The 26,937-nt window shown below is 46.9% G+C and overlaps 1 protein-coding gene across 1 annotated transcript in view; it reads right to left on the bottom strand.

The window, feature by feature from the left end:
• The window catches only part of LOC138661765 (cytochrome P450 2H2-like), a 170,843-nt gene that overhangs the window by 90,916 nt on the left and 52,990 nt on the right, over positions 1–26,937 (bottom strand). The window contains exons 2-5 of the mRNA XM_069746663.1: positions 25,600–25,749; positions 24,566–24,726; positions 18,727–18,903; positions 16,148–16,289 (exon numbers count right to left, since the gene is read on the bottom strand). Coding sequence (XP_069602764.1) covers positions 16,148–16,289; positions 18,727–18,903; positions 24,566–24,726; positions 25,600–25,675 — 556 coding nt within the window. The 5' untranslated portion in view covers positions 25,676–25,749. The remainder of the gene's footprint in view (positions 1–16,147; positions 16,290–18,726; positions 18,904–24,565; positions 24,727–25,599; positions 25,750–26,937) is intronic.

The raw sequence follows: 26,937 nt of genomic DNA, 5'->3' as shown, positions 1-26,937 counted from the left end.
ACGCTGGCAAACTAACAGACATTTACATGCCTACAGTGCAGGCTTCGGCCTACACTCTGCTCCTCCTGTTGTCCCTGGGCTCCAACATTGCTGGTTGCTGCCCGGAAGTGCTGTTTGCACAGAGTCAAACACCTCGCCAAATGTGTTAGTGGGGGGTTTCAGTCACGCCTGCTGCTCCCCTGCTGTGTATCCGGCAACGTGTCATGTGACCGCCACACTGGCACAACTAAAATTTAAGGGAACCTGTCCCCCCCTCCCCAAGGCGTTTGTTACTGAAAGAGCAACCTTGTGCAGCAGTAATGCTGCACAAGGAAAAGGTGCCTATTTTCGTTGTGCTCCTTGCACATGCTGAACCTAACACTTATGAAATGTGTCTCCTCACACCATTAAACCGTCCTGGAGGTGGGACTTTCCTTTGTTATGTGACGCAGCACAGCCGTCATTCCTACCCCCTTGGTTCCATGTGCCGGCTCCTCAGCGTTGTTTGATTCTGTCACGGACCCTGCGCTGTTATGTTATCCCTTGGCCATGCACAGTTAGCGCTGCCCATCTTCTGACATCATTTGGTGTTGGGCTGGCTGCACCTGTGCATCCACGCTGCCCGAGATCCCACCTCGCAGTGTTGTCTAATGTAATCCCACTGCTGACCTGGGATCCATGGGCATGCGCAGTGCATATCCTCGCCTCTCACTTCCCTCTTTTTGACCTCTTCAGACTTTGCAGCGTCAGCTGATCCCTAATAGCATGCCATGGCCGTGACGCCGCACTGTCTGAAGAAGCCGGAAAGAGGGGAGTGAGAGGCGAGGATATGCAAAGCGAATGCCCATGGATCCCAGGGGGACACATTACATGAGTGTCTAGTTAATCGTTTGCAAGGAGCATAATTAAAAGAGCCACCTTTTCCTTTTGCAGCATTAGTGCTGTACAAGATGGTTCTTTCAGCAACAAACGCCTGGGGGGGGGTTAAAGGTTCCCTTTCAACTTGCTCCAGTGCAGGCTTCGGCCTACACTCTGCTCCTCCTGCAGACCCTGGGCTCTAACACCGCCAGTTGGTGCCCGGAAGTGCTAGCTGCACAAAGAAATACACCCGCCAATGTGTCAGTGGGGTTCAGCAACGCCAGCTGTTCCCCTGCTGTGTAGCCGGCATCGTGTCCTGCAAATGCCACACAGACACAACAGACCTAAAACTGCCACCAATGCAGGCTTCGGCCTACACTCTGCTCCTCTCCTCCTCCTGCTGACCCTGGGCTCTAACACCGCCAGTTGGTGCCCGGAAGTGCTAGCGGCACAGAGAAAAACACCAGCCAATGTGTCAGTGGGGTTCAGCAACGCCAGCTGTTCCCCTGCTGTGTAGCTTGCATCGTGTCCTGCAAACGCCACGCAGACACCTGAACTGAAATTAAAGGGACCCTGCCCCCCCCAGGCCTTTGTATGTATAACAGCCACCTTGTACAGCAGTAATGCTGCCTTTGTACAAGGTGGCTCACTTTTTTTCCTTGCACACGTCGAACTCAACACGTAAAAAATGTGTCCCCTGAGACCATGAAACCGTCCTCGAGGTGTGACTTTCCTTTTTAATGACACGCATCAACCCCTTTGGTAGCGCTGCCCGTCTGCTGACATCATTGGTTGGCTGGCTGCGCCTGTGCGTCCGCCCTGCCCGACACAACGCCCCCCGGTGTCTTATTTATTTTGACTGCGAGGGTGTGATTGATGGGCATGAGCAGTGCATATCTTCGCCTGTCTTCACTCATCTCCTTCCGCCTTCTTCAGACTGTGCGGCTTCATGGCCATGGCATGCAATAAGGGATCAGCTGACGCCGCCCAGTCTGAAGCAGGTGTAAGGACATGTGTGAGAGGCGAACATATTTACTGCGCAAGGCCATGAATCCCAGCCCCGCAGTGTGAATTTTTGAAAAGACACTGTGGATCTGGGATTCGTGGGTATCGCTAACCACAACGGCCGACATGAAAGAGGTCAGAAGATGGGCAGCGCTAACAGCGCATGGCCAAGGGATAAAACAAAAGCGCAGACTCCTGTACAGCAAATAACGACACTCAGGAGGCTGCACCCAGCAGCAAGGTGGGATTTTTGGACCGCTGTGCTGCGTCTCATTAAGAAGGCAAGTCACGCCTCCAAGACAGATTGACTGTATAAGGGGCTAAATTGTATACGTGTTTCATTCAGCGTGTGCAAGGAGCAAAATGTAAAGAGCAACCTTTTACTTGTGCAGTAATTCTGCTGCACAAGGTGTGGCTCTTCTAGTTTGTAACAGCTGAGGGTGGGTTAAAGGTTACCTTTGAAATTGGTTCAATTAGGCTTCGGCCTACACTCTGCTCCTCCTGCAGACCCTTGGCTCTAACACCGCCAGTTGGTGCCCGGAAGTGCTGGCTGCACAGAGAAAAACACCCGCCAATGTGTCAGTGGGGTTCAGCAACGCCAGCTGTTCCCCTGCTGTGTAGTCGGCAATGTGTCCAGCACAAGCCACAGTGGCACAACAGACCTAAAGCTGCCACCAGTGCAGGCTTCGGCCTACACTCTGCTCCTCTCCTCCTCCTGCTGACCCTGGGCTCTTACACCACCAGTTCGTGCCCGGAAGTGCTAGCTGCACAGAGCAAAACACCCGCCAATGTGTCAGTGGGGTTCAGCAACGCCAGCTGTTCCCCTGCTGTGTAGCTGGCATCGTGTCCTGCAAACGCCACGCAGTCACAAACCTGCCGCCAGTGCAGGCTTCGGCCTACACTCTGTTCCTCTCCTCCTCCTGCTGACCCTGGGCTCTTACACTGCCAGTTGGTGCCCGGAAGTGCTAGCTGCACAGAGCAAAACACCAGCCAATGTGTCAGTGGGGTTCAGCAACGCCAGCTGTTCCCCTGCTGTGTAGCCGGCATCGTGTCCTGCAAACGCCATGCAGACACCTGAACTGAAATTAAAGGGACCCTGCCCCCCCCAGGCATTTGTATATATAACAGCCATCTTTTACAGCAGTAATTCTGCATTTGTACAAGGTGGCTCACTTTTTCAACTTGCACACGTCGAAGACCATGAAACCGTCCCTGAGGTGTGACTTTCCTTTTGAATGACACACAGCAACCCCCTTGGTGCTTTCTGGCACGAGTACCTCCTGCTTAGTAACCGGGTTCCAGTAACGTCAGCTGGTCCTCGGTAGTTCCATTGGCTCTTGGACCTTTGGGTAGCCATCCGAGTTCCAGTTCCTTCAGCTGGTTCTCAGCATTTTCTCAGCCTTCTTGTACCTTCTGCTACATTTCCAAGTTCAAGACCCTAAAGACGACGACCCGGGAGACCACCCCTAAGATGACGACGACACCAGAGACGACAATCACTGAGATGACGATGACCCTGGAGACGATGACCCTGAAGACCACCACGACGACGACGACTCCGGAGACGACGATCCTGGAGACAACGAACCTGGAGACGACGACATGGAAGACCGAGAAGCAGAAGAACAAGAGGCTGCAGAACAAAGAGCAGAAGAACATTAATCATAACACTTAATATCAGAGCAAAAGATATTATCTAAATTATAAGCAGAAGAAGACTAAGCAGAGTATGGGGGTGAGTCCGTTCCTCCTCGTGGTGCCCCTGGATAAAGCCTGATGCTGCAGGCCAAACTGAACATGGACAAATGTAACTCTTTTGTGACAGGCAGAACGTAAGGTGTAATCTTCAAACTTTTATAGATAACAACTACAGGAATGCCTGTCACAAATAAGAATATGATGAAGAAGTAGAATATGAAGAATAATAGTTGAATAAAAGAATATGGAGAATGTAACAAAAAAAAATAGGTAGAAGATGAAGAAGAAGAAGATGAATAAGGTGAAGAAGTTGATGTCAAAGATGTTGATGATGATGAAGAAGAAAGTGTGGGAAAAGTAAAAAAAAAAAGGTGAAGGGCGTGGAAGTAGTGAAACATCAATATCTGACAAAATAAAAAAAAATCTTAACATAGTCAATATCTTTGTAACTCCGAACGTCTTAAAAAAAAAAAAAATCATGCTATTCTATTTGATTGGGCTAAACCTCTATGCCTTTAATGTCTTAGCCACCTCCCCCAATACATCATACATTATTCTTAGTTGTTTTCCTTCATGTAGAATGAACCTACAAGGAAAGAAAGGGTTTATTTTAATTCCGATATTTTCGTCCCATTGACTTGCATTGGTATCGGTACCGGCGATATCCGATATTTTTTGAATATCGGCCGATCCAGTCCGATACCGATACTTCCCGATATCGGAAAGTATCGCTCAACACTATTCCTTGTTCCAATTCCATAGAAATATTTTTTGTGGATTTAAATAAAATTCTTGAGATTAAATTTCTTATGATTACGGTTGAGCGAAACGGATCGTTCATTTTCAAAAGTAGACGACTTTTGGCAAAGTCGGGTTTCATGAAACCCGACCCGACCCCTGTGTGGGGTCGGCCATGCGGTACGCGACTTTCGCGCCAAAGTCGCGTTTCAATGACGCGAAAAGCGCCATTTCTCAGCCAATGAAGGTAAACGCAGAGTGTGGGCAGCGTGATGACATAGGTCCTGGTCCCCACCATCTTAGAGAAGGGCATTGCAGTGATTGGCTTGCTGTCTGCGGCGTCACAGGGGCTATAAAGGGGTGTTCCCGCCAACCGCCATGTTACTGCTGCTGATCTGAGCCTAGGGAGAGGTTGCTGCCGCTTCGTCAGAAGCAGGGATAGCGTTAGGCAGGGTCCATTAACCACCAAACCGCTTGTGCTGTAGCGATTTCCACTGTCCAACACCACCTTTTGTTTGCAGGGACAGTGGAAGCTACTTTTTTTTTTCCCTCAGCGCTGTAGCTCATTGGGCTGCCCTAGAAGGCTCCCTGATAGCTGCATTGCTGTGTGTACGCCGCTGTGCAAACCAACTGCTTTTTTCAAAGCACAAATCCTGTTGTTTCTTCCTTTCTGCACAGCTATCTTGTTTGTTTGTCCACACTTTTTATTTAATTTGTGCATCAGTCCACTCCTTATTGCTGCCTGCCATACCTGGCTGAGATTACTGCAGGAAGATAGTAATTGTAGGACAGTCCCTGTTTTTTTTTTTTTCTCCCTAAAAAAATAAGTTGTGAGAGATTAAGATTGGCATTTCTGCTAGAGTGCCATCCCTGTGTGTGCCATCTCTCTCACATAGTGGGCCATAGAAAGCCTTTTTATTTTTCAGTTTTTTTTTTGTTGGGTTTATAAATTCTCCCTGAAAAAAAAAAAACAGTGGGAGATTAATATTGGCCTTTGGGCTTGTGTGCCAGTCCTGAGTGTGCCATCTCTCTCTCAAATAGTGGGCCATAGAAAGCCTATTAATTTTTTTTTTTGGGGGTTTCTAAATTCTCCCTGAAAAAATAAAAAAAAAAATCAGTGGGAGATTAATATTGCCGTTTCTGCTTGTGTGCCAGTCTTGACTCCTGGGTGTGCCATCTCTCTCTCTCAAATAGTGGGCCATAGAAAGCCTATTTTTTTTTTTTTTTATTTGGTTTCTAAATTCTCCCTGAACAAATCTCAAAAAAAAGTGGGAGATCAATATTGACATTTCTGCTTGAGTGACAGTCCTGCGTGTGTGGCATCTCTCTCATTTGGTGCCACCGAAAACAGAGTGTGTAACATTGTGCCTGATTTTCCTTGCGGTCTCACCCCAGGTGGGTATATCTAATCATACTGAAGTTATAGCTCACCGTGTAAGTTGTTTTACAGCAACAAATACCGTTACTTTGGTTAAGTTTTGAAAACAATGAGGATGTCTGGTGGAAGAGGTCGTGGCCGTGGGCGTTCATTGTCAGCTGGTAATGATGGTAACATAGTAACATAGTAACATAGTAACATAGTTAGTAAGGCCGAAAAAAGACATTTGTCCATCCAGTTCAGCCTATATTCCATCATAATAAATACCCAGATCTACGTCCTTCTACAGAACCTAATAATTGTATGATACAATATTGTTCTGCTCCAGGAAGACATCCAGGCCTCTCTTGAACCCCTCGACTGAGTTTGCCATCACCACCTCCTCAGGCAAGCAATTCCAGATTCTCACTGCCCTAACAGTAAAGAATCCTCTTCTATGTTGGTGGAAAAACCTTCTCTCCTCCAGACGCAAAGAATGCCCCCTTGTGCCCGTCACCTTCCTTGGTATAAACAGATCCTCAGCGAGATATTTGTATTGTCCCCTTATATACTTATGCATGGTTATTAGATCGCCCCTCAGTCATCTTTTTTCTAGACTAAATAATCCTAATTTCGCTAATCTATCTGGGTATTGTAGTTCTCCCATCCCCTTTATTAATTTTGTTGCCCTCCTTTGTACTCTCTCTAGTTCCATTATATCCTTCCTGAGCACCGGTGCCCAAAACTGGACACAGTACTCCATGTGCGGTCTAACTAGGGATTTGTACAGAGGCAGTATAATGCTCTCATCATGTGTATCCAGACCTCTTTTAATGCACCCCATGATCCTGTTTGCCTTGGCAGCTGCTGCCTGGCACTGGCTGCTCCAGGTAAGTTTATCATTAACTAGGATCCCCAAGTCCTTCTCCCTGTCAGATTTACCCAGTGGTTTCCCGTTCAGTGTGTAATGGTGATATTGATTCCTTCTTCCCATGTGTATAACCTTACATTTATCATTGTTAAACCTCATCTGCCACCTTTCAGCCCAAGTTTCCAACTTATCCAGATCCATCTGTAGCAGAATACTATCTTCTCTTGTATTAACTGCTTTACATAGTTTTGTATCATCTGCAAATATCAATATTTTACTGTGTAAACCTTCTACCAGATCATTAATGAATATGTTGAAGAGAACAGGTCCCAATACTGACCCCTGCTGTACCCCACTGGTCACAGCGACCCAGTTAGAGGCTATACCATTTATAACCACCCTCTGCTTTCTATCACTTAGCCAATTACTAACCCATTTACACACATTTTCCCCCAGACCAAGCATTCTCATTTTGTGTACCAACCTCTTGTGCGGCACGGTATCAAGCGCTTTGGAAAAATCGAGATATTCCACGTCCAATGACTCACCGTGGTCCAGCCTATAGCTTACCTCTTCATAAAAACTGATTAGATTGGTTTGACAGGAGCGATTTCTCATAAACCCATGCTGATATGGAGTTAAACAGTTATTCTCATTGAGATAATCCAGAATAACATCCCTCAGAAACCCTTCAAATATTTTACCAACAATAGAGGTTAGACTTACTGGCCTATAATTTCCAGGTTCACTTTTAGAGCCCTTTTTGAATTTTGGCACCACATTTGCTATGCGCCAGTCCTGCGGAACAGACCCTGTCGCTATAGAGTCACTAAAAATAAGAAATAATGGTTTATCTATTACATTACTTAGTTCTCTTAGTACTCGTGGGTGTATGCCATCCGTACCCGGAGATTTATCTATTTTAATCTTATTTAGCCGGTTTCGCACCTCTTCTTGGGTTAGATTGGTGACCCTTAATATAGGGTTTTCATTGTTTCTTGGGATTTCACCTAGCATTTCATTTTCCACCGTGAATACCGTGGAGAAGAAGGTGTTTAATATGTTAGCTTTTTCCTCGTCATCTACAACCATTCTTTCCTCACTATTTTTTAAGGGGCCTACATTTTCAGTTTTTATTCTTTTACTATTGATATAGTTGAAGAACAGTTTGGGATTAGTTTTACTCTCCTTAGCAATGTGCTTCTCTGTTTCCTTTTTGGCAGCTTTAATTAGTTTTTTAGATAAAGTATTTTTCTCCCTATAGTTTTTTAGAGCTTCAATGGTGCCATCCTGCTTTAGTAGTGCAAATGCTTTCTTTTTACTGTTAATTGCCTGTCTTACTTCTTTGTTTAGCCACATTGGGTTTTTCCTATTTCTAGTCCTTTTATTCCCACAAGGTATAAACCGCTTACACTGCCTATTTAGGATGTTCTTAAACATTTTCCATTTATTATCTGTATTCTTATTTCTGAGGATATTGTCCCAGTCTACCAGATTAAGGGCATCTCTAAGCTGTTCAAACTTTGCCTTCCTAAAGTTCAGTGTTTTTGTGACTCCCTGACAAGTCCCCTTAGTGAAAGACAGGTGAAACTGCACAATATTGTGGTCGCTATTTCCTAAATGCCCAACCACCTGCAGATTTGTTATTGGAGTGGTAGTGGTAGTGGAGCATCAGGTGGTCGTGGGAAAAAAAATATTGCACCTAAGTCTGGAGCTGTGGAGCCAGGTTCGTCGTCTGGCTACAGAAGGCCTCGAATGCTCCCTTTTCTGGGAGTAGGAAAACTGCTTTTAAAGCCGGAGCAGCAAGAGCAAGTTTTGGCTTACCTTGCAGACTCAGCCTCTAGCTCTTTTGCCTCCTCTTTTGAAACTGGTAAATGTAAAAGCAGCGCGTCGTTAGTGGATGTTCACGGTCAGGGACAAGTCGCTTCCTTGTCCTCTTCAGCAAAAACAACAACAGAGAAGGATGCAGCAGGCGACACAACGGGTTACTCCATGGAGCTCTTTACACATACCGTCCCTGGCTTAGAAAGTGAAACAGTTAACAGGCTATGCCCATTACAAGTTGAATCTGACATGGAGTGCACTGATGCACAGCCACAGCCAGACTACTATGCTGGTCCTTTGACTCAGACCACAACATTGCCCTCGCAGGGTACTGATCCAGAATCAGACCCTGATGAGACTATGTTGCCCCGTCACGAACGCTCTACCACCGACTTACACGGTGACACAGAGGAAGTTGTGCACGAGCTAGAAGAGGAGGTTATAGATGACCCAGTTGTTGACCCCGATTGGCAGCCATTGGGGGAACAGGGTGCAGGCGGCAGTAGTTCTGAAGCGGAGGAGGAGGGGCCGCAGCAGACATCAACATTGCAACAGGTTCCATCTGCCAGGCCCGTAGATGGGACAAAACACGTGGCAAAGCCAAAAACTGTTGGAGGACAGCGTGGCCATCCGGTTAAAGCTCAGTCTGCAATGCCTGAAAAGGGATCCGATGCTAGAAAGAGTGCAGTCTGGCATTTTTTTAAACAACATCCAATTGATCAGCGCAAAGTCATCTGTCAAAAATGTTCAACTACCTTAAGCAGAGGTCAGAATCTGAAAAGTCTCAATACAAGTTGCATGCATAGACATTTAACCACCATGCATTTGCAAGCCTGGACTAACTACCAAACGTCCCCTTGTAGCACCCTTGGCCAAGGAAGCTAGTCAGCAACACTACATCCCTGCCGTCACTGTAAGGCCACCATTTTCCACACCACCTGCAGTATCTGTGCAGGTTTCTTTGCCAGGCCAAACCAGTCAGGGTCAGGGAATCACCAGTTTCGTAGTAGGAAACACTGCATCTAGGGCACAGGCGGAAACAATACCGTCTCCAACCGTCTCTCAGTCTGCCATGTCCACCGGCACACCCGCTAGTTCCACGATCTCCAGCTGTCCAGTCCAGCTCACCCTACATGAGACTCTGGTTAGAAAAAGGAATTACTTATCCTCGTATCCGCGTACACAGGGTTTGAATGCCCACATAGCTAGACTAATCTCGTTAGAGATGATGCCCTACCGGTTAGTTGAAAATGAAGCTTTCAAAGCCATGATGGACTACGCTGTACCACGCTACGAGCTACCCAGTCGACACTTCTTTTCGAGAAGCCATCCCAGCCCTCCACCAGCATGTTAAAGAGCGCATCGTCCATGCACTCAGGCAATCTGTGAGTACAAAGGTGCACCTGACAACAGATCCATGGACCAGTAGGCATGGCCAGGGACGTTACGTGTCCATCACGGCACACTGGGTGAATGTGGTGGATGTAGGGTCCACAGTGGACATCAATTTCGGGACAGTTCTGCCTAGCTCACGGTCTAGGAAACAGTTGGCTGTAGGTGTGCGCACCCCCTCCTCCTCCTCTTCGTCCTTCTGCAGAAGCGAGAGCTCGTCCACAGACCGCAGTCGCCAAACCACTCCATCCGCAGCTGGCACTTTTGCACACCAATTGTCCCATTATGGGGCAGCTACTGGCAAGCGTCAGCAGGCTGTATTGGCTATGAAGTGTTTGGGCGACAACAGACACCGCGGAAGTTCTGTCCGAGTTCTTGCAACAAGAAACGCAGTCGTGGCTGGGCACAGTAGATCTTAAGGCAGGCAAGGTAGTGAGTGATAACGGAAGGAATTTCATGGCTGCCATCTCCCTTTCCCAACTGAAACACATTCCTTGCCTGGCTCACACCTTAAACCTGGTGGTGCAGTGCTTCCTGAAAAGTTATCCGGGGTTATCCGACCTGCTCCTCAAAGTGCGTGGACTTTGCTCACATATCCGCCGTTCGCCCGTACACTCCAGCCGTATGCAGACCTATCAGCGGTCTTTGAACCTTCCCCAGCATCGCCTAATCATAGACGTTGCAACAAGGTGGAACTCAACACTGCACATGCTTCAGAGACTGTGCGAACAGAGGCGGGCTGTTATGTTTTTGTGGGAGGATACACATACACGGGCAGGCAGTAGGATGGCAGACATGGAGTTGTCAGGTGTGCAGTGGTCAAAGATACAAGACATGTGTCAAGTCCTTCAGTGTTTTGAGGAATGCACATGGCTGGTTAGTGCAGACAACGCCATAATAAGCATGAGCATCCCCCTAATGCGTCTGCTGATGCAAAGTTTGACGCACATAAAGGAGCAGGCATCTGCAGCCGAGGAAGAGGAAAGCCTTGACGACAGTCAGCCATTGTCTGGTCAGGGCAGTGTACAGGACGAGGTAGCGGGCGAACAGGAGGAGGAGGATGATGGGGATGAGTATTTTATTAATGAGGAAGCTTCTCCGGGGCCACTGGAAATTGGTGGCGTGGCAAGGCCGGGTTCTGGGTTTCTGAGTGACACAAGTGACGTAGATTTGCCTGAAACTGCCCCTCAACCAAGCACAACCGCAGATTTGACAACTGGAACTTTGGCACACATGGCGGATTATGCCTTACGTATCCTCAAAAGGGACACACGCATTACGAAAATGATGAACGATGACGATTACTGGTTGGCCTGCCTCCTTGATCCTCGCTATAAAGGCAAATTGCAAAATATTATGCCACATGACAACTTGGAACTAATATTAGCAACCAAACAATCAACTCTTGTTGACCGTTTGCTTCAGGCATTCCCAGCACACAGCGCCCGTGATCGTTCTCACACGAGCAGCAGGGGGCAGCAGACCAGAAGTGTTAGAGGTGCAGAAATCCGAAGTGGCGTTGGACAGAGGGGTTTTCTGACCAGGTTGTGGAGTGATTTTGCTATGACCGCAGACAGGACAGGTACTGCTGCATCAATTGAAAGTGACAGGAGACAACATTTGTCCAGTATGGTTACTAACTATTTTTCATCCCTTATCGATGTTCTACCTCAACCGTCATTCCCATTTGATTACTGGGCATCCAAATTAGACACCTGGCCAGAATTGGCAGAATATGCATTGCAGGAGCTTGCTTGCCCGGCAGCTAGTGTCCTATCAGAAAGAGAATTCAGTGCTGCAGGTTCAATATTAACCGAAAAAAGGACTCGTCTGGCTACCCAAAATGTTGATGATCTAACCTTCATTAAAATGAACCACAACTGGATTTCGAATTCTTTTGCCCCACCTTGCCCGGCCGACACTTAGCTTTCCTATGAAAAGGTATTGCCTGTGGACTACTCTGAATGACTTTACCAATCTCGTAATTTGCAGCAGCTGATTGTCCAGCATACGACATGTTTACACCTCCCTAAATGGCCAAACTCCCCACACGGGGCCGTGGTATCGCCACTTGGCGCAAGCACCCGTGAGAGTGCTGTTTGTCTGAAGAGGTGGGTGTGCCCGCTTTTGGTCTACGTCACTGCCACTGGGTCCCTCATAGTACAATAAAGTGTCTCTGGCGGTGGTGGTGCACACCCAATGTCAGACACACTGTTGTAACATGAGGGGCAATGGGCATGTACCGCCGGCCACAAGAGAGTTCCCCCACCCCCAGCTCAAACATTGCTCTACCACTTGCACAATTATCTCTCACAGTTCCACCTATGTTTAGTCTATGCGCTGACATCCGTAAATTCCTGCCACTGACAATACCATTGTGTTGACATGTATGATGGTACTTAACATAGTCAGGGGCAGTGTCCTATATTTACCCAAGTAAATTCTTTGTGCCAAATTACTAGTTCTGAAACTACGCAGAGGAGCCCACCCCTGTACCTAATGATTGCACCCTTTTGGTTTTTCTTTTTGTTGTAATGCGAGACATTAACATGTATGTATTTTTTGGGACTACTAACTGGCAGACACTCATTACATTCGGCCGCCGCTGACAACACCAATGGTGCCCACTGCCTGTGTACCCCTGCAAGAGAATTCAAAGTGCCTACAGCCCAATTTTATTATGTTAGGCCTTCGAAGCCTGTCTGCGGTCCCTCCTTCCACTAGGCCTCCACTGACCTGTCTACTGCTGCCCGTGTACCCCTGGAACCAATTTTAAAGTGCCTACAGCCCAATTTTATGATGTTAGGACTTCGAAGCCTGTCTGCGGTCCCTCCTTCCACTAGGCCTCCACTGACCAGACCAATGCTGGCCGTGTACCCCTGGAACCCAGCTGAAAGTGCATGGAGCCTCCTTTTTTTTCTTTGTTTTATATTTAGAAAGCCCAGATGAACTACGCTGTACCACGGTTCAAGCTACCCAGTCGACATTTCTTTTGCGAGAAAAGCCATCCCAGCCCTCCACCGGCAAGAAAAAGTCTGCATTGTCATAGCACTCAGGCAATCAAACAGTAGAAAGGTGCACCTGACAAGAGACGCATGGACCAGTAGGCATGTCCACAAAAAGTTACGTGTCCATTACGGCGCACTGGGTTAATGTGTTGGATGCATGGTCCACAGAGGACAGCCTACAAAGTCTGTCTGCAGTCCCTAATTCAAATTTTTCTCCGCTGACCACACCACTGCTGCCCGTGTACCCCTGGAACCAATTTTAAACTGCATTGAGCCAAATGTTGTGTTTAAGGCCTACTACCTGTGTCTGTCTGCGCCACTCAATACAGCTGTCCTCCTTTGAAAAAAGCAGAGCGTCAATAGTCTTGTTTTCAGCCTCTAGGAATTTGAAAACTGCATTGGGGCTACTACTTTGGTAGGGCCTACTAACGGTGTCTGCCGCTCCAAGGTCTGCCCCAGGTTTCCTCTCCATTGCTTGGGTCTTCCGACTCTCGTTTAGTAGTTGTTGAAAACTACACTGCATTAGGCCTACAAATTGGGTATGGGGTGTAGAGACGGTGTGTTCCACTCCAAGGTGTTCCCCAGGTTGCCTCTCCATTGCTTCAATCTTAAAGCTCTTGTTTAGTAGTTGTTGAAAACAACACTGCATTCGGCCTACAAGTTGGGTCAGGGGTGTAGAGAAGGTGTGTTCCACTCCAAGGTGTTCCCCAGGTTTCCTCTCCATTGCTTCAATCTTCTGGCTCTCGTTTAGTAGTTGTTGAAAACAACACTGCATTCGGACTTCAAGTTCGGTCAGGGGTGTAGAGAAGGTGTGTTCCACTCCAAGGTGTTCCCCAGGCTGCCTCTCCATTGCTTCAATCTTAAAGCTCTTGTTTAGTAGTTGTTGAAAACAACACTGCATTCGGCCTACAAGTTGGGTCAGGGGTGTAGAGAAGGTGTGTTCCACTTCAAGGTGTTCCCCAGGTTTCCTCTCCATTGCTTCAATCTTCTGGCTCTCGTTTAGTAGTTGTTGAAAACAACACTGCATTCGGCCTACAAGTTGGGTCAGGGGTGTAGAGAAGGTGTGTTCCACTCCAAGGTGTTCCCCAGGTTGCCTCTCCATTGCTTCATTCTTAAAGCTCTTGTTTAGTAGTTGTTGAAAACAACACTGCATTCGGCCTACAAGTTGGGTCTGGGTTGTAGAGACGGTGTCTTCCGCTCCAAGGTGTTCTCCAGGTTTCCTCTCCATAGCTTCAATCTTCATGCTCGTTTTACATAGTTGTTGAAACAACACTACATTAGGCCTACAACTTGGGTCTGGGTCGTAGAGACGTTGTCTGCCGCTCCAAGGTGTTCTCCAGGTTGCCACTTAATCGAAGCTGCATAGAACCTATTTTGTAATTTTACGCCTACAAAGTCTTTCTGCGGTCCCCCCTTCCAATTGTCCTCCACTGAGCACAACAATGCAGAACGTGTACCCATGTAACCATTTTTAAACCAGCGTCGAGCCAACTTTGTGGTTTAAGGCCTACTTGTAGTGTCTGGCTGCGCCACTCAATACAGCTGTCCTCTTTACAAAAAATGACCTACAATTATCTGGTTTTCAGTCTATCGGGATTTTAAAACTGCAGTGGGCCTACTAGTTGGGTTGGGGCCTTCTATCTGTGTCTGCCGCTCCTTGCTGTTCTCCTACAGTGAACAAAGCTGTGCCGCCTGTTTACTACTCTTGCCAATTTTGAACTGCATTTAGACTACTTACAGATTTGGGCCTACTCTCTGTGTCAGCCTCTCATTCCAGTTGTCCTCCACTGAACAAAACAATGCCCCCTGGTTAGTCCTGTTACCAATTTTGAACTGCATTTAGCCCACTTTAGTCTTTGGGCCTATATCTGTGTTTCCTCCTCATCCTGCCCATTGCCCAGCCAGTGATAGATGAGTCTGCTGGTACATTGACCCATAACGCAACATTCCCCGTGCACGCTACACAGCAAGATTGTGACCCTGCTGAAAGTCAGGTCCCCCTTCCCGCATACCATACAACCTTACGCGGGGACAAAGAGGAAGGTGCAGATGAAGGTGCAGGTTCCTTCATCAGGTGGGGGGAGGAATACTCGTTGGCGACGTCACTGGCACAGGGCCTCTCATAGTACGCAAAAGTGTTGCTGCCGGTGGGAGGCGCCCCCGCCGTGCAAACACACCGCTGTACTTTGAGGGGCCCTGTGCCGGTGCCAATGCCAACGAATGGGCCCCCCCTGCTTGCTCAGGATCACAGCACTTGCAAAGTTGAAATACTTACCTCTCCCTGCTCCACTGCCGTGACGTGGTCCAGATGTCCTTGGCCCACTAATTGCTTGAACCAGCCGTACCCCCCACAACTTTAGCCAAATGACCTCCAATTTCAAATGCCTTACAATTATTATAAGCTAAATTAAGATTGACAAGCTTCAGTAGCAAGAATGGATGTTTTTGCCAATACAATGGGCTCTGTACATGTTTTCCTGGCCTCTACTCACTGCCGACTATGCTCCCCCATTGACTTGCATTGGGTTTCGTGTTTCGGTCGATCCCCGACTTTTCGCGATAATCGGCCGATTCCACTCAACTCGACTTTTGAGATAGTCGGTTTTCGCGAAACCCGGCTCGACTCTAAAAAGGTCAAGGTCGCTCATCTCTACTTATGATGTTTCATCACAAGCCATTTTATGCAAGAAGCACTGTAGGCAGAGACACAATATGGCGTCACACAGAGAGAAGGTTGAGGTTCATGGTGCTGAAGCTGTCATTACTTTGACAGCTCAGTGACCAGTCTGGTGCAGGGGTGTGCTGAGCTGTGGGCATTTTGGTTGACAGGTTGGCTGCCCATTCTGAGACTGAGAGCTGCTGGCTTTCTCTAGGTGTTCATTGTCCAGGGTGATTGTTCGGCTACTTAACTTTGCTGTTAGTACCAGACCTCTGCCAAACGTAGCTTTATCTAAGTGCGGTTGGTTTTCTCTGTGCCTAATATTTTGCTAGATGATCTTTCGTTGCCTAACCTTGGACATTGCTATGACCATTCATCTGTTTAACCCTTGTGTTCTGATCTCCTAGCTTCTTGGTATTTTGACCTCGGTCCGTTACCTGACTATGCTTTTATCTCTTTCCTCTGTTTACAACTTTCCTCTTGGATTTTGACCTCAGACTCCTTGACTATCCCAACTCAGGTCTTGTCTGTGTGAAATGATTCAGCATCATATTTATGTTCTTTTATTAAGAAAATTAAATATAGATAGCATTAAAATTTTCAATATGAAACTTCTAGGCTCCAATGCAAAATCTTTAACAAGATCCCCAAAGTTACCATGGACCTTGATGGGCAATGCTAAAGTGCTACCACTACTCGTGCCATGATGCTATGAGAGGACTTTATTAAATTATATAAAAATACATTAAAATCATTACCTTGTATTTCTGGATATTTCATGAGTATAAGAAAACCGTATCTCAGAGTCAAACTTGTGGTTTCTGTTCCAGCAAGGAATAAGTCTGTTATTGTTGCCTGTAGATTCTCCTCACGAAATTCTGTATCTTGATTCATTTTTTCCTACAAAAAATTAGTAAAACTCACCATTATTTTAAATATGAAAATTTGTCAAAAGCCTTTAAGCTCTTTAAAGATGAAATAAGAGTCAAAACAAGAGCAATGAAATGGAATGATGGATTTCAGAATTTTGCAGAAAGGTTTGATTCATGGTGAATATATTTTCTGTGAATCATGACACTAAAAAGCCTCTAATTGCCCAGAAAACGTGTATAAAACTGTGACATCTGATACGACTGTATTGAACTGTATTTTGAGGTTTATAAAGCCTTAGTAATGTCCAAGTGACCTCAACCTTTCTCTTTAGGAAAAAAACAGATGGTAACCGGTAGTAACTAACTGCTGTATTTGAGTGATGTGTACTGGTCTAATATTGGACTATTCCAACAACAAAGTATACTAAACATTTTTTTTTACAATTCGCATATTAAAGATATTTTTCTTGAGGCTATGTGCACATGTTGCGGATTAGCTTTAGGAATTTCGGGTGCGGATTCCGCATGTCGTGGCAGAAAAAGCAGCTGCGGATTTGTCGCATTTTTTGTGCGGATCCGCTGCGTTTTTGCGCGATTTTGCTACGGATTTTTTGCAGATTTTCCGCATTTTTTACCCCTGCGGATTTCTATAATGGAATGGGTACAAAAACGCTGCAAATCCGCAAAAAAGGAGTGACATGCTACTTCTTTTAATCAGCAGCGTTTCCGCACGGAATTTTCCGCACAATCTGCAGTTTGTTTTTTTTTCTCACTTATTTACATTGTACTGTAAATCAATTGCGGATCTGCAGCGCAAAAAAACGCTGCGGATCTGCAGAGAACATCCACAACATGTGCACATACCCTGAGGATGTAAAAAATGTGGCTTGCCCATCTTATGTTGCAAGAATCATACTTTCTATGACTCACAAGCTATGGATGCAGTATTTTCTATTAATATAAAAAATTACACTGTGGGGTTTAATATTGCCCTATTTTACAGTAGGTAAAAAATTAAAAAAAGGCTTTAAGGTTCTGTTACTACAGATTATCATATATCAATCAATTTGCAGTCACTGAATACAAGTCCATCATTTCACTATATATCACTACCACTCCCATCACACTTTTAATACACCGTACATACTGTATAAGCCGAGTTTTACAGCACATTTGTTTGTGCAGCTAACGCCCCTTTCGGCTTATACACAAGTCACGTTACAAAAAGCTGGTGGGGGAAGGGGGGGCGGCAGAGCAGCGGGTTCCAGGAGCCGGCGCACACATCATACTCACCTACCTGCTCACCCTCGGTGCTGGCACTGCATCTCGTTCCAGCCGCCGGTGCCCGTCTGCAGCTCTTCCAGTGCTCAGCGGTCACGTGGTACCGCTCATTAAGGTGATGAATATGGATATGTCTCCACTCCCATATGCATGGAGCATATTCATCACCTTAATGAGCAGTACCATGTGACTGCTGTGTACAGGAAGAACTGCAGGCAGGCATCGGCGGCCAGAACGAGCAGTGCCAGCACCTGGGGCGCGCTGGTAGGTGAGTATGATGTTTTTTTTGTTTTTTTTTCAATAGGAAGCATGCAAACAGGGATAGGGAATGAGGAGGCATGAATACAGGGACAGAACTGGGAGGCATGCATACAGAGACAGAACAAGGGGAGGCATTCATACCAGGACAGGGAAAGGGGAGGCATTCATACAGAGATGAAACGTGGGAGGCATCCTTACAGGGCCTGAATGGGGGAGGTATGCATACAGGGGCTCTGAGCAGGGGAGGCGTGCACACAGGGACTGTACGGGGGAGGCATGCATACAGGGAAGGAATGGGGTAGGCATGCAGAAAGGGAGGCATTTATACCAGGACAAGGAAGGGGGAGCCATGCATAGCAGGTCAAGGATGAGGGGACAATGCATACCCGGCTTATACTAGAGTCAATAAGCTTAACTAGTTTTCCATGGCAAATGTAGGCTTATACTCTGGTCAGCTTAAACTCAAGTATATATGGTACCTGAGCACTGAATTAGTGCATCATATTCAGTTTAGGCATTTTTTTATCCCTACGTGGAAAAAGCTGTGATCTCTGACTTCCTGTCCCTACACAGTACAGGCTGCATATTGTGCTTTCTGGCCTCCCCCCATATTCTATACTAGCCGTGATAACCTTCCTTCTTGGCTGAATTAATTAATGTGATAGCTGAAGGACATTAACGGGAAGCCTGTGCAGCTGCACCTGACATTATCCCACTTTCTAAGCCTTCAGCAGTGTGCTAAATGGCGAATTTGCATGTTTGGATTTGAACTTGTGAGTTTCTGCATATTTCAAGAAATTTGTCTCAAGGTAAATTTTCTGAAGATCAATCCATTCACATTTATTTCAATGCTGTTTTGCAAAGCTAGTTGAATTTTAATTTTCTTCAAAAATCAAAATATCTAACATTATCAAGAAACGCACCTCTTCCATCTTTATGAGAAAGCAATCTATGAAGTCACGAGGGCAGTTTTCATCCAGGGTGGCTCGATGTGTCTCTGTCATCTCCTTAATAAATTGTTTCAAATTATCCATAATTTTAATGATCCTCCGATGAGGACCAGGAATGTAGGACATTATTCTTGGGAACATGATGAGGAGCTTATTAAGAGAAGAAGTGATAGAAAAACATGATTTTACTATTATTTTGTTACGTCAGTGTCATATTTAAATTCTATGCACTACTTTTTGAATAGAAGTTGCTGATGATTCAGTGAATCTACACTTAAAAATTATACATGTCTACATGATTTCAGACTTCAAATGGCCCATGGCCCCAATTCAACAAAACTTTCATGACAGAATTCTGGCATAAAAAGCTTAAAGACACAATTTTTGAACAAAAACTATTTTACGTAGTTCTGACAAACTCACCAAACCTGGGAGTGGGGTGTGACGAGCAAGACAACCCTGTCTTGTCCAATTTATGATGAATGGTAGCATTACTTATGCCACAAATCTTAGTGTTAGGGGTCGAGTTCCCGCTTCTGCACAGGGGGAATCTCGAGCCACCTCCGCTGCGGTCTCCCATTCTTGTCCAGCCGCAGTGGAGTCTGCTCAGCAAGGACGTCGGTCCCAGCGTCTTGCTCATTCTCACTCTGTTCTGAGAGTTACTGCTGCTTCTCCAGTCTCTGCTATTAAAGTCTGTGCTGGTCAGCAGCGAGCGGACTTCTCTGGGACTAAGTCCTTGTCTGCACGTACTGAGCATGCCCAGCGTAAGGTCTCCCGTTGGAGATCGAGGGTCATGTGCTCAGGCTCTGCAGCACATTCCATTGGTCCTCTTGGCAGGTCCTAGAAGGGCAAAAGTGCTGTGGCCACTTCCTGTGCTGCTGCTATATAAACTGTGCATGACCGCACGGCCATGCGCTAGTATTGTCAAACAATTGCTAATGTGTGTATGTTGTGAGTGCAAGTCGTCCTTGGATACCCCTACCCTATAGTATGACTGTTTGCGGAAGGTGTATGGCTGCTATCTAGCGCCCGACTTATCCTACAGCACTAGTCACACATTATAGCGTCCAGTTGCTGTGACCGCCAGTACGGCGCCGTGCACTTCCTCTGTGCTTTCCTTACCCAAGCCTGGGTGGTTAGTGGCGTTCGTCAGTGCGGCACTGCATGCTCTTCTGTTTCATTTCACACCCAGTTGCGGTGTTGCGTCAGCAAGGGTCTAATCGGACTTCAATCCCAGTTGGGGTTGAGTTCGCTGACTACTTGCTCGCGCTTTAGGTGCGGTACCGCGGTCCTGTGCCTTAACAGGATTGCTTCTTTCACGCTGGGTGAGGTTAACCCACGCGTGTATACTCTAGTGTACCGCCATAAAGTCTGCTAATTGCTAGCAGCAGGTTTTCACCTGCACGGTGGACCCCGGACTGCGAACGCATCTATCCCATCTGTCTTGGTGCGTTCCGCCAGTCCTAACAGAATACTAGCGCCAGGGTCTGGCTAGTAAAATGGCGGACGACTAGCGTTTACAGTGGTACATCCAGCAGCTGGAGGGAAGGTTGGCGGCTCTTGAGCGTTCAACCTCAGCTGAGGATGTTACTGCTGTCGCTGTTCAGGCTGCAAGTGTGGCTGCAGCTACCTTGTCCACTGCCGCTCCTGTACCGACGCTATATCGCCTCCCGCTACCAGAGAAATTTTCTGGTGACAGTAAGTCCTGTAGGGGTTTCGTGAGTCAGTTCTCAATACATCTCGAGCTTCTGGCCTCTCGTTTCCCTACAGAGCGGGCTAAGGTGGGCTTTATAATTTCCTTATTGTCGGACAGGGCGTTGCAGTGGGCTACGCCGCTGTGGGAGCGTGGCGATCATGTGGTGCAGAGTGCTCCGTTATTCCTGAGCACTCTGAAACAGGTCTTTCTAGGACCTCGTGTCACCCATGACACGGCGCTCCAACTGTTGGCACTGACTCAGGGCTCGTCCTTGGTCAGCCTTTTTGCCGTCCATTTCCGCACTCTGGCATCTGAGCTGGAGTGGTCGGATAAAGCCCTTATCCCTATATTTTGGAGGGGGCTGGCTGACCACGTTAAGGATGCTCTGGCCACTAGGGAGATTCCCGCCACACTGGAGGAGTTAATAGCAGTATCTACTCGCATTGACCTCCGTTTTCACGAGCGGAGGTTAGAGCGAGCCCAGTGTAGGCAGAGGTTTCGGCTGGCTCCCACCTTCGCCAAACCTTTGGAATCTCCAGTCCAGGCTCCTGAGTTCCAGGAACCTAAGGTGGTGTCACGAGCGGGATCTAAGTCCCAGACCGCTCGTGCACTCCAGGGTTGCCATGTTTGCCAACAGTCAGGACATCTTGCCACCAGATGTCATCAGCGGTCGAGGAAACGTCAGCGTCTAGTGGTAGTAGGTGGAGGTGCACTAGACACTGCGACGTTTGCCTCCAAATTGTCCTTTAAGGGGACAATTACCTTTGGCTCATCCTCCCACTCGGTAGACCTCTGCGTGGATTCTGGGGCGGAGGGCAATTTTATGTCTTCTGCCTTCGCCCAACGTCACGCAATACCCCTGGTTATGCTATCTCAACCAGTAACGGTACGAGTGGTGAATGGGTCGACACTCCCCGCACAGATAACACATCAGACCATCCTGTTACTCTGTCCCTGTCGCCATCCCATCAGGAGATTATTTCTCTGCTCGTCATTCCTGAGGGTATTGATGAGGTCCTGTTGGGGATACCTTGGCTACGGTACCACTCTCCTCACATCGAGTGGTCCTCAGGCAGAATTCTGGGATGGGGTGAATCATGTGGGGGTAGGTGTCACAGAGAGTGCGTTCAGGTTGCTACTACTGAGGTACCCGCAGATCTATCCTCTCTCCAAGCAATATTGGTCTTACGCAGACGTGTTCTCCAAGAAGGTGGCGGAGACCCTTCCGCCCCATCGCCCCTATGACTGTCCTATCGATCTCTTGCCTGGTGCGGAGCCTCCCCGGGGTCGAGTTTATCCATTATCTCTCCCGGAGACGGAGGCCATGTCTCAGTACATTCAAGAGAATCTGGCAAGAGGGTTTATCAGGAAGTCAGTGTCACCTGCTGGGGCAGGGTTCTTCTTCGTGCATCTGTCTTGGTGCGTTCCGCCAGTCCTAACACTTAGTACAGTCTCTAACTGGAATAAGCTTTGTGGCAAGGTGGACACGGAGGTGCATGCCACCTTGTGCCTCACTTGATTCATTAAGAGGTGTGCCCCTCTTCAGCATTCAAGTACCTTGGACTCCACCTTTTCTCTTCATCAAGGTCAATGTTAAAAATAAATGCCAGTATTGTTGAATTGGGCTCCTTGTTCCCTGTTATTTTCCCCCTATTTTTTGTCAAGATACCGATATGGAGGTAAGTCTCCCGCCAGTGCAGTGGGGTACTCGATTACTAGGTTCGGGCGCAATTAAAGAGGTAGTCACAGTGGCAGCGACCCGGTCTGTGGCCCTGGGTGCTCAAGGAAAAGAATGGAATGGTCTTTAAAGGGTTTAATAAAGTTTTTGTTTGTGACTAGTGTTGAGCATTCCGATACCGCAAGTATCGGGTATCGGCCGATACTTGCGGTATCGGAATTCCGATACCGAGATCCGATACTTTTGTGGTATCGGGTATCGGTATTGGATACATAGAGATGTGTAAAATAAAGAATTAAAATAAAAAATATTGATATATGTACCTCTCCGGCGGCCCCTGGACTCAGCGTGGCTTCGTTGTTCAAAATCAGCGCTTTTAGGACCTGAGAATCACGTCCCGGCTTCTGATTGGTCGCGGGCCGCCCATGTGACCGCCACGCGACCAATCACAAGCCGCGACGTCACCGCAAGCTATTAACGCGCTCATTTTTAAAAATGAGCGCGTTAATGGCTTTCAAATGATTGGTCGCGGCCACACGACCAATCACAAGCCGCGACGTCACCGCAAGCTATTAACGCGCTCATTTTTAAAAATGAGCGCGTTAATAGCTTGCGGTGACGTCGCGGCTTGTGATTGGTCGCGTGGCCGCGACCAATCACAAGCCGATACGTCTTTGAAAGCCATTAACGCGCTCATTTTTAAAAATGAGCGCGTTAATAGCTTGCGGTGACGTCGCGGCTTGTGATTGGTCGTGTGGCCGCGACCAATCATTTGAAAGCCATTAACGCGCTCATTTTTAAAAATGAGCGCGTTAATAGCTTGCGGTGACGTCGCGGCTTGTGATTGGTCGTGTTGCGGTCACATGGGCGGCCCGCGACCAATCAGAAGCCGGGACGTGATTCTCAGGTCCTAAAAGCGCTGATTTTGAACAAAGAAGCCTGCCGGTTACCCGCGCTGAGTTCAGGGGCCGCCGGAGAGGTAAATATATCAATATTTTTTATTTTAATTCTTTATTTTACACATCCCTATGGATCCCAGGGCCTGAAGGAGAGTTTCCTCTCCTTCAGACCCTGGGAGCCATGAGAATACCTTCCGATACTTGATGTCCCATTGACTTGTATTGGTATCGGATATCGGTATCGGCGATATCCGATATTTTTCGGGTATCGGCCGATACTATCCGATACCGATACTTTCAAGTATCGGACGGTATCGCTCAACACTATTTGTGACACAACCTGTGGTTGTTAGTCAGTGGGGACCAACGCTGCTTAACAAGGTCCTCTTGGGTGATGTTAATGCAGCAAAGATAGTGATGCTTCCCACAGGTGAAGCGAGATCCCCAGGGCTCCCAGTGTGCCGGGCAGGAATGGTGTATGCCGGAAAATAAATGGAGGACACAGAGTTGTAACGTCTTTACTCGGTTTACTGGTGGTAGTAGGCCGCAGTCCAGGGTACCATGAACAGATGGTGATATGGTCCAGCCGGCCTGGAGGCAATGGTGGATCCCTCTACCAGGTGAGGTCCATAAGCCTTCCTACTCGTGCTGGTATGCGATGTCCCTACTGCCTGAAGCTTGCTGGTAAAATCCACCCTCTTCTGTCCTGGGACAGTTACCCGTATGGTGGGCAGTGTGAGTCTTTTTATTGGGTCTCTATCATGACCTGGGCTCCTCGTGTACTGCTGCACCTTCAGGTGTGGGTGCAGGCAAATTGCATAAAGTCATATGCCCTCCGGTTCTGCCATGCAACCTGGAGTTCAACGCAGCCTCGGGCTCTCGGAGCCCAGTTCCAGTGCTTTGGCCCAGAGGGTGCCCGGTCACAGTTCCAATTCAAGCCCTTTCCTTCTCCTGTGCTTCTTTCCCCTGATGCTCACTAAAATGCAATCCCCACTGCTCTTTCTCTCTGCTCTCTTCCACTTTCTGCCAGGAACTGCAGAATCCCACATCTACTCAGCTATACTCCTTCCTTACCATCTCCACCTAAGCTGATGTTCCCAGACAAGCTCCTGTCTGGCAATCTCTGTCCAACTCTCTTTCTTTCCAAGGACTGCACCACTTTCTAGTGCAAGCACGGCCCCTCTTCTCTCAGTCCTCACTCCTCCATTGTCTTTCCAGACTCATCTCTCTGGTCTCCCTGGACCAATTGACTAACTCTTCCTCTAGACCAGAATACTTAAAGCTGAGAAAGCTCCCCTGAATCCATGTTCAGAGCTACCCCTTCAGGCCTGAATTCAGAATGTGTTGTATGTAGGTACGTTACATGATAAAGGGGATCCTCCTTGCCTCAAAGAATGATATCACCCTCCCAGAAGGGAAGGCAACGTCACTGTAACAATCGGTTACCTGGGGTGGTACAGAGGTCTGACAGAATGGAATATGACTGCAGAATTGGACAACATAGAGTTTGGTTGTAGTTTGTAGCATACAATTATTTACCTGTCCTGAAGTGCTGTTGAACTGCTCTGCAATTTCATTAAAAAGTGAAATGAGGGTTAAGAATTTTTTGTCTTCATAGTCAAATCTTTCACCAAATACAATGGAGCAAATGACGTTGGAAACAGTGAGTCGCATAATATGTACTGGATTAATTGGAGAGTCTGTAGGGAAATACAACCATGTGGTCAGTCATTACTATGCAATGCAACACATATAGTAGGAAAATATGGACAATGGCAAAAATTACAGTCATACCGCAGATCTATAGTGTGTTGTGACATGTGAGCTCATGGTAAAGTTAACTCTACCCATCAGTGGATCAGCAGTGGATTGAGCTAATACTGCAGTGAGTATTCGATCAGTTTCTTATTTGTAGACACAGAGAAAAAGAAGGCTCGATAATAGTATATTTTAACATAACTAATCTTTTGTTTTTCCAGTCAATCCTTTCATATTCCTAGGGGCCAGGGTTCCCAACCATCCAGAAGTTTCTAAAAAGTCTGACCGATGGATGAGATGGTCCTGCTTTACAGACCTGTGTGTGCACGGGAATTGTTTGTCTGCAATCGTGTTCACACAGCTCTGTGAAGCAGAACAATCTCACCTAGGGGTCAGACCTGCAAAAGCAAGGGGAAAAATCACTGACACACTTCCGTGCTTTTGGGAATCTGCTCCCTGCGCTAGGTGTCAGACCAATGAGGGTTGAGCGCAGGGAACATACGTTGTACACACTGGAGGTGGGCAGTTGGGGGGAACTCATATTATCTCAGGAACTGTGCATGCTTGGCCAGCTGATTGGTCAGTGGGAGGACAGAATGGAATAATGTCAGGGAGTGCCTACTTCAAAAGATGAAACCTTATTGTTTTTTGATTGAGTATAATTTTTAATAAATGTTACTTACAAAACTATTTCCACCTTTTCTGCTGAGTTTTTTTTATGGTGGCACCACCCTTTAAGTTGTCAAACTCTGAAATGATAGTCCAGGTTGAGAGATGCTGGTTCATAGCCAGTGTAGTATATAATTAGCACCCACCTTTATCCTTCATAAATTTCTCGGTGAGACATTTGGCCTCTTCTTGGATTCTTTCTTCAATGCTTCTTTTTCCCATTCCAAAATTTCTCAAAGTTGTTAAGGAAAATCGACGAAGGATTTTCCACCTTTCTCCATTGCTTGCAATGACCCCTGTAAGTTCAATCATTTGGTTAAATAGTTTCTAAATCTAGATTGTGAAAGTTTATTTTTTAAGTCTTTATGTGCGCAGTAGACCTTATTATAGTAGCTAGAGCTGCTTGAGTTAAAAAGGTCGGTTTTCTTGGTTTCCATTTTACAAGCTACTGTTTCCAACCGATAACCATGCTCTGACAAATGTTACAGGCCCTACACATCTGTCAGGTCAACATCAGCAAGACGTACACTGTGAGCATAATTGTTCTCCAATTTGTATTTTTCATGATTTTTTTTTTTTATTATTATTATTATTATTGTTGAACGACTGTAGTGTTGTTGGTTAATAAACCTGAAACCTTAATACCGTTTTTACTCGAGCAAAAGACAACCCGAGTTTAACATGAGGCACCTAATTTTGCCACGAAAAACTGGGTAAGCTTATTGACTCAAGTATTAGCTGGGTATGCATTGTCCCCCCCCATCCTTGTCCTGGTATGGATGGCTCAAACGTCCCTCTCCTCGTTTTCATGGCTCCCACCTTTGCTCTCCTTGTATGCATGGCTCCCCCCTCCCGTCCTGGTATGTATGGTTCCAGTTACAAAAAGAAGAAAAAAAAACATCCTACTCACCTTCCTGCATCTCTTTGGTTCAGGCGTCCAGCATCTCTTCCTGTGCCGGGCAATCATGTGGCCCCGCTCATTAGTGTAACGAATATTCCCACATCTCCACGCCTATGGGAGTGGAGATGCATGTAAATGTATTACTTTAATGATCAGGGCCATGCGATCTCTCGACACAGGAAGAGCTGCTGGACGCCGGAACCAAAGAGATACAGGGCTTGCAGGGAGGTGAGTAGGATGTCTTCTGGAAGCTGGTGGCTGCGGGTGTCACTGTGCACGCTATAAGAGAAATTAATATTAATTTCTCTTTAGCAGCGGGTATAGTGAGAGCCACAGCCGCCGACTCCTGCCTCAGTCACCCGCTGCTCCACTGCTGCCCCTCACCCGCCGACCCTCTGGGACAAGTGACTCGTGTATAAGCCGAGGGGGCATTTTCAACACTAAAAAGTGCTGAAAAACTCGGCTTATACACAAGTAAATATGGTAATTAAGAAAGTAAAAATTAGATTGTCTCTTTTATATGGAATATAGGCTGAACTGGATGGACAAATGTCTTTTTTCGGCCTTACTAACTATGTTTTAG

This window comes from Ranitomeya imitator, chromosome 2 (genome assembly GCF_032444005.1).
Source record: "Ranitomeya imitator isolate aRanImi1 chromosome 2, aRanImi1.pri, whole genome shotgun sequence".
NCBI classification, from domain to species: domain Eukaryota; kingdom Metazoa; phylum Chordata; class Amphibia; order Anura; family Dendrobatidae; genus Ranitomeya; species Ranitomeya imitator.
The sequence above is the reverse complement of the archived record's forward strand: the minus strand, read 5'-3'. Positions and strand labels throughout refer to the sequence as shown.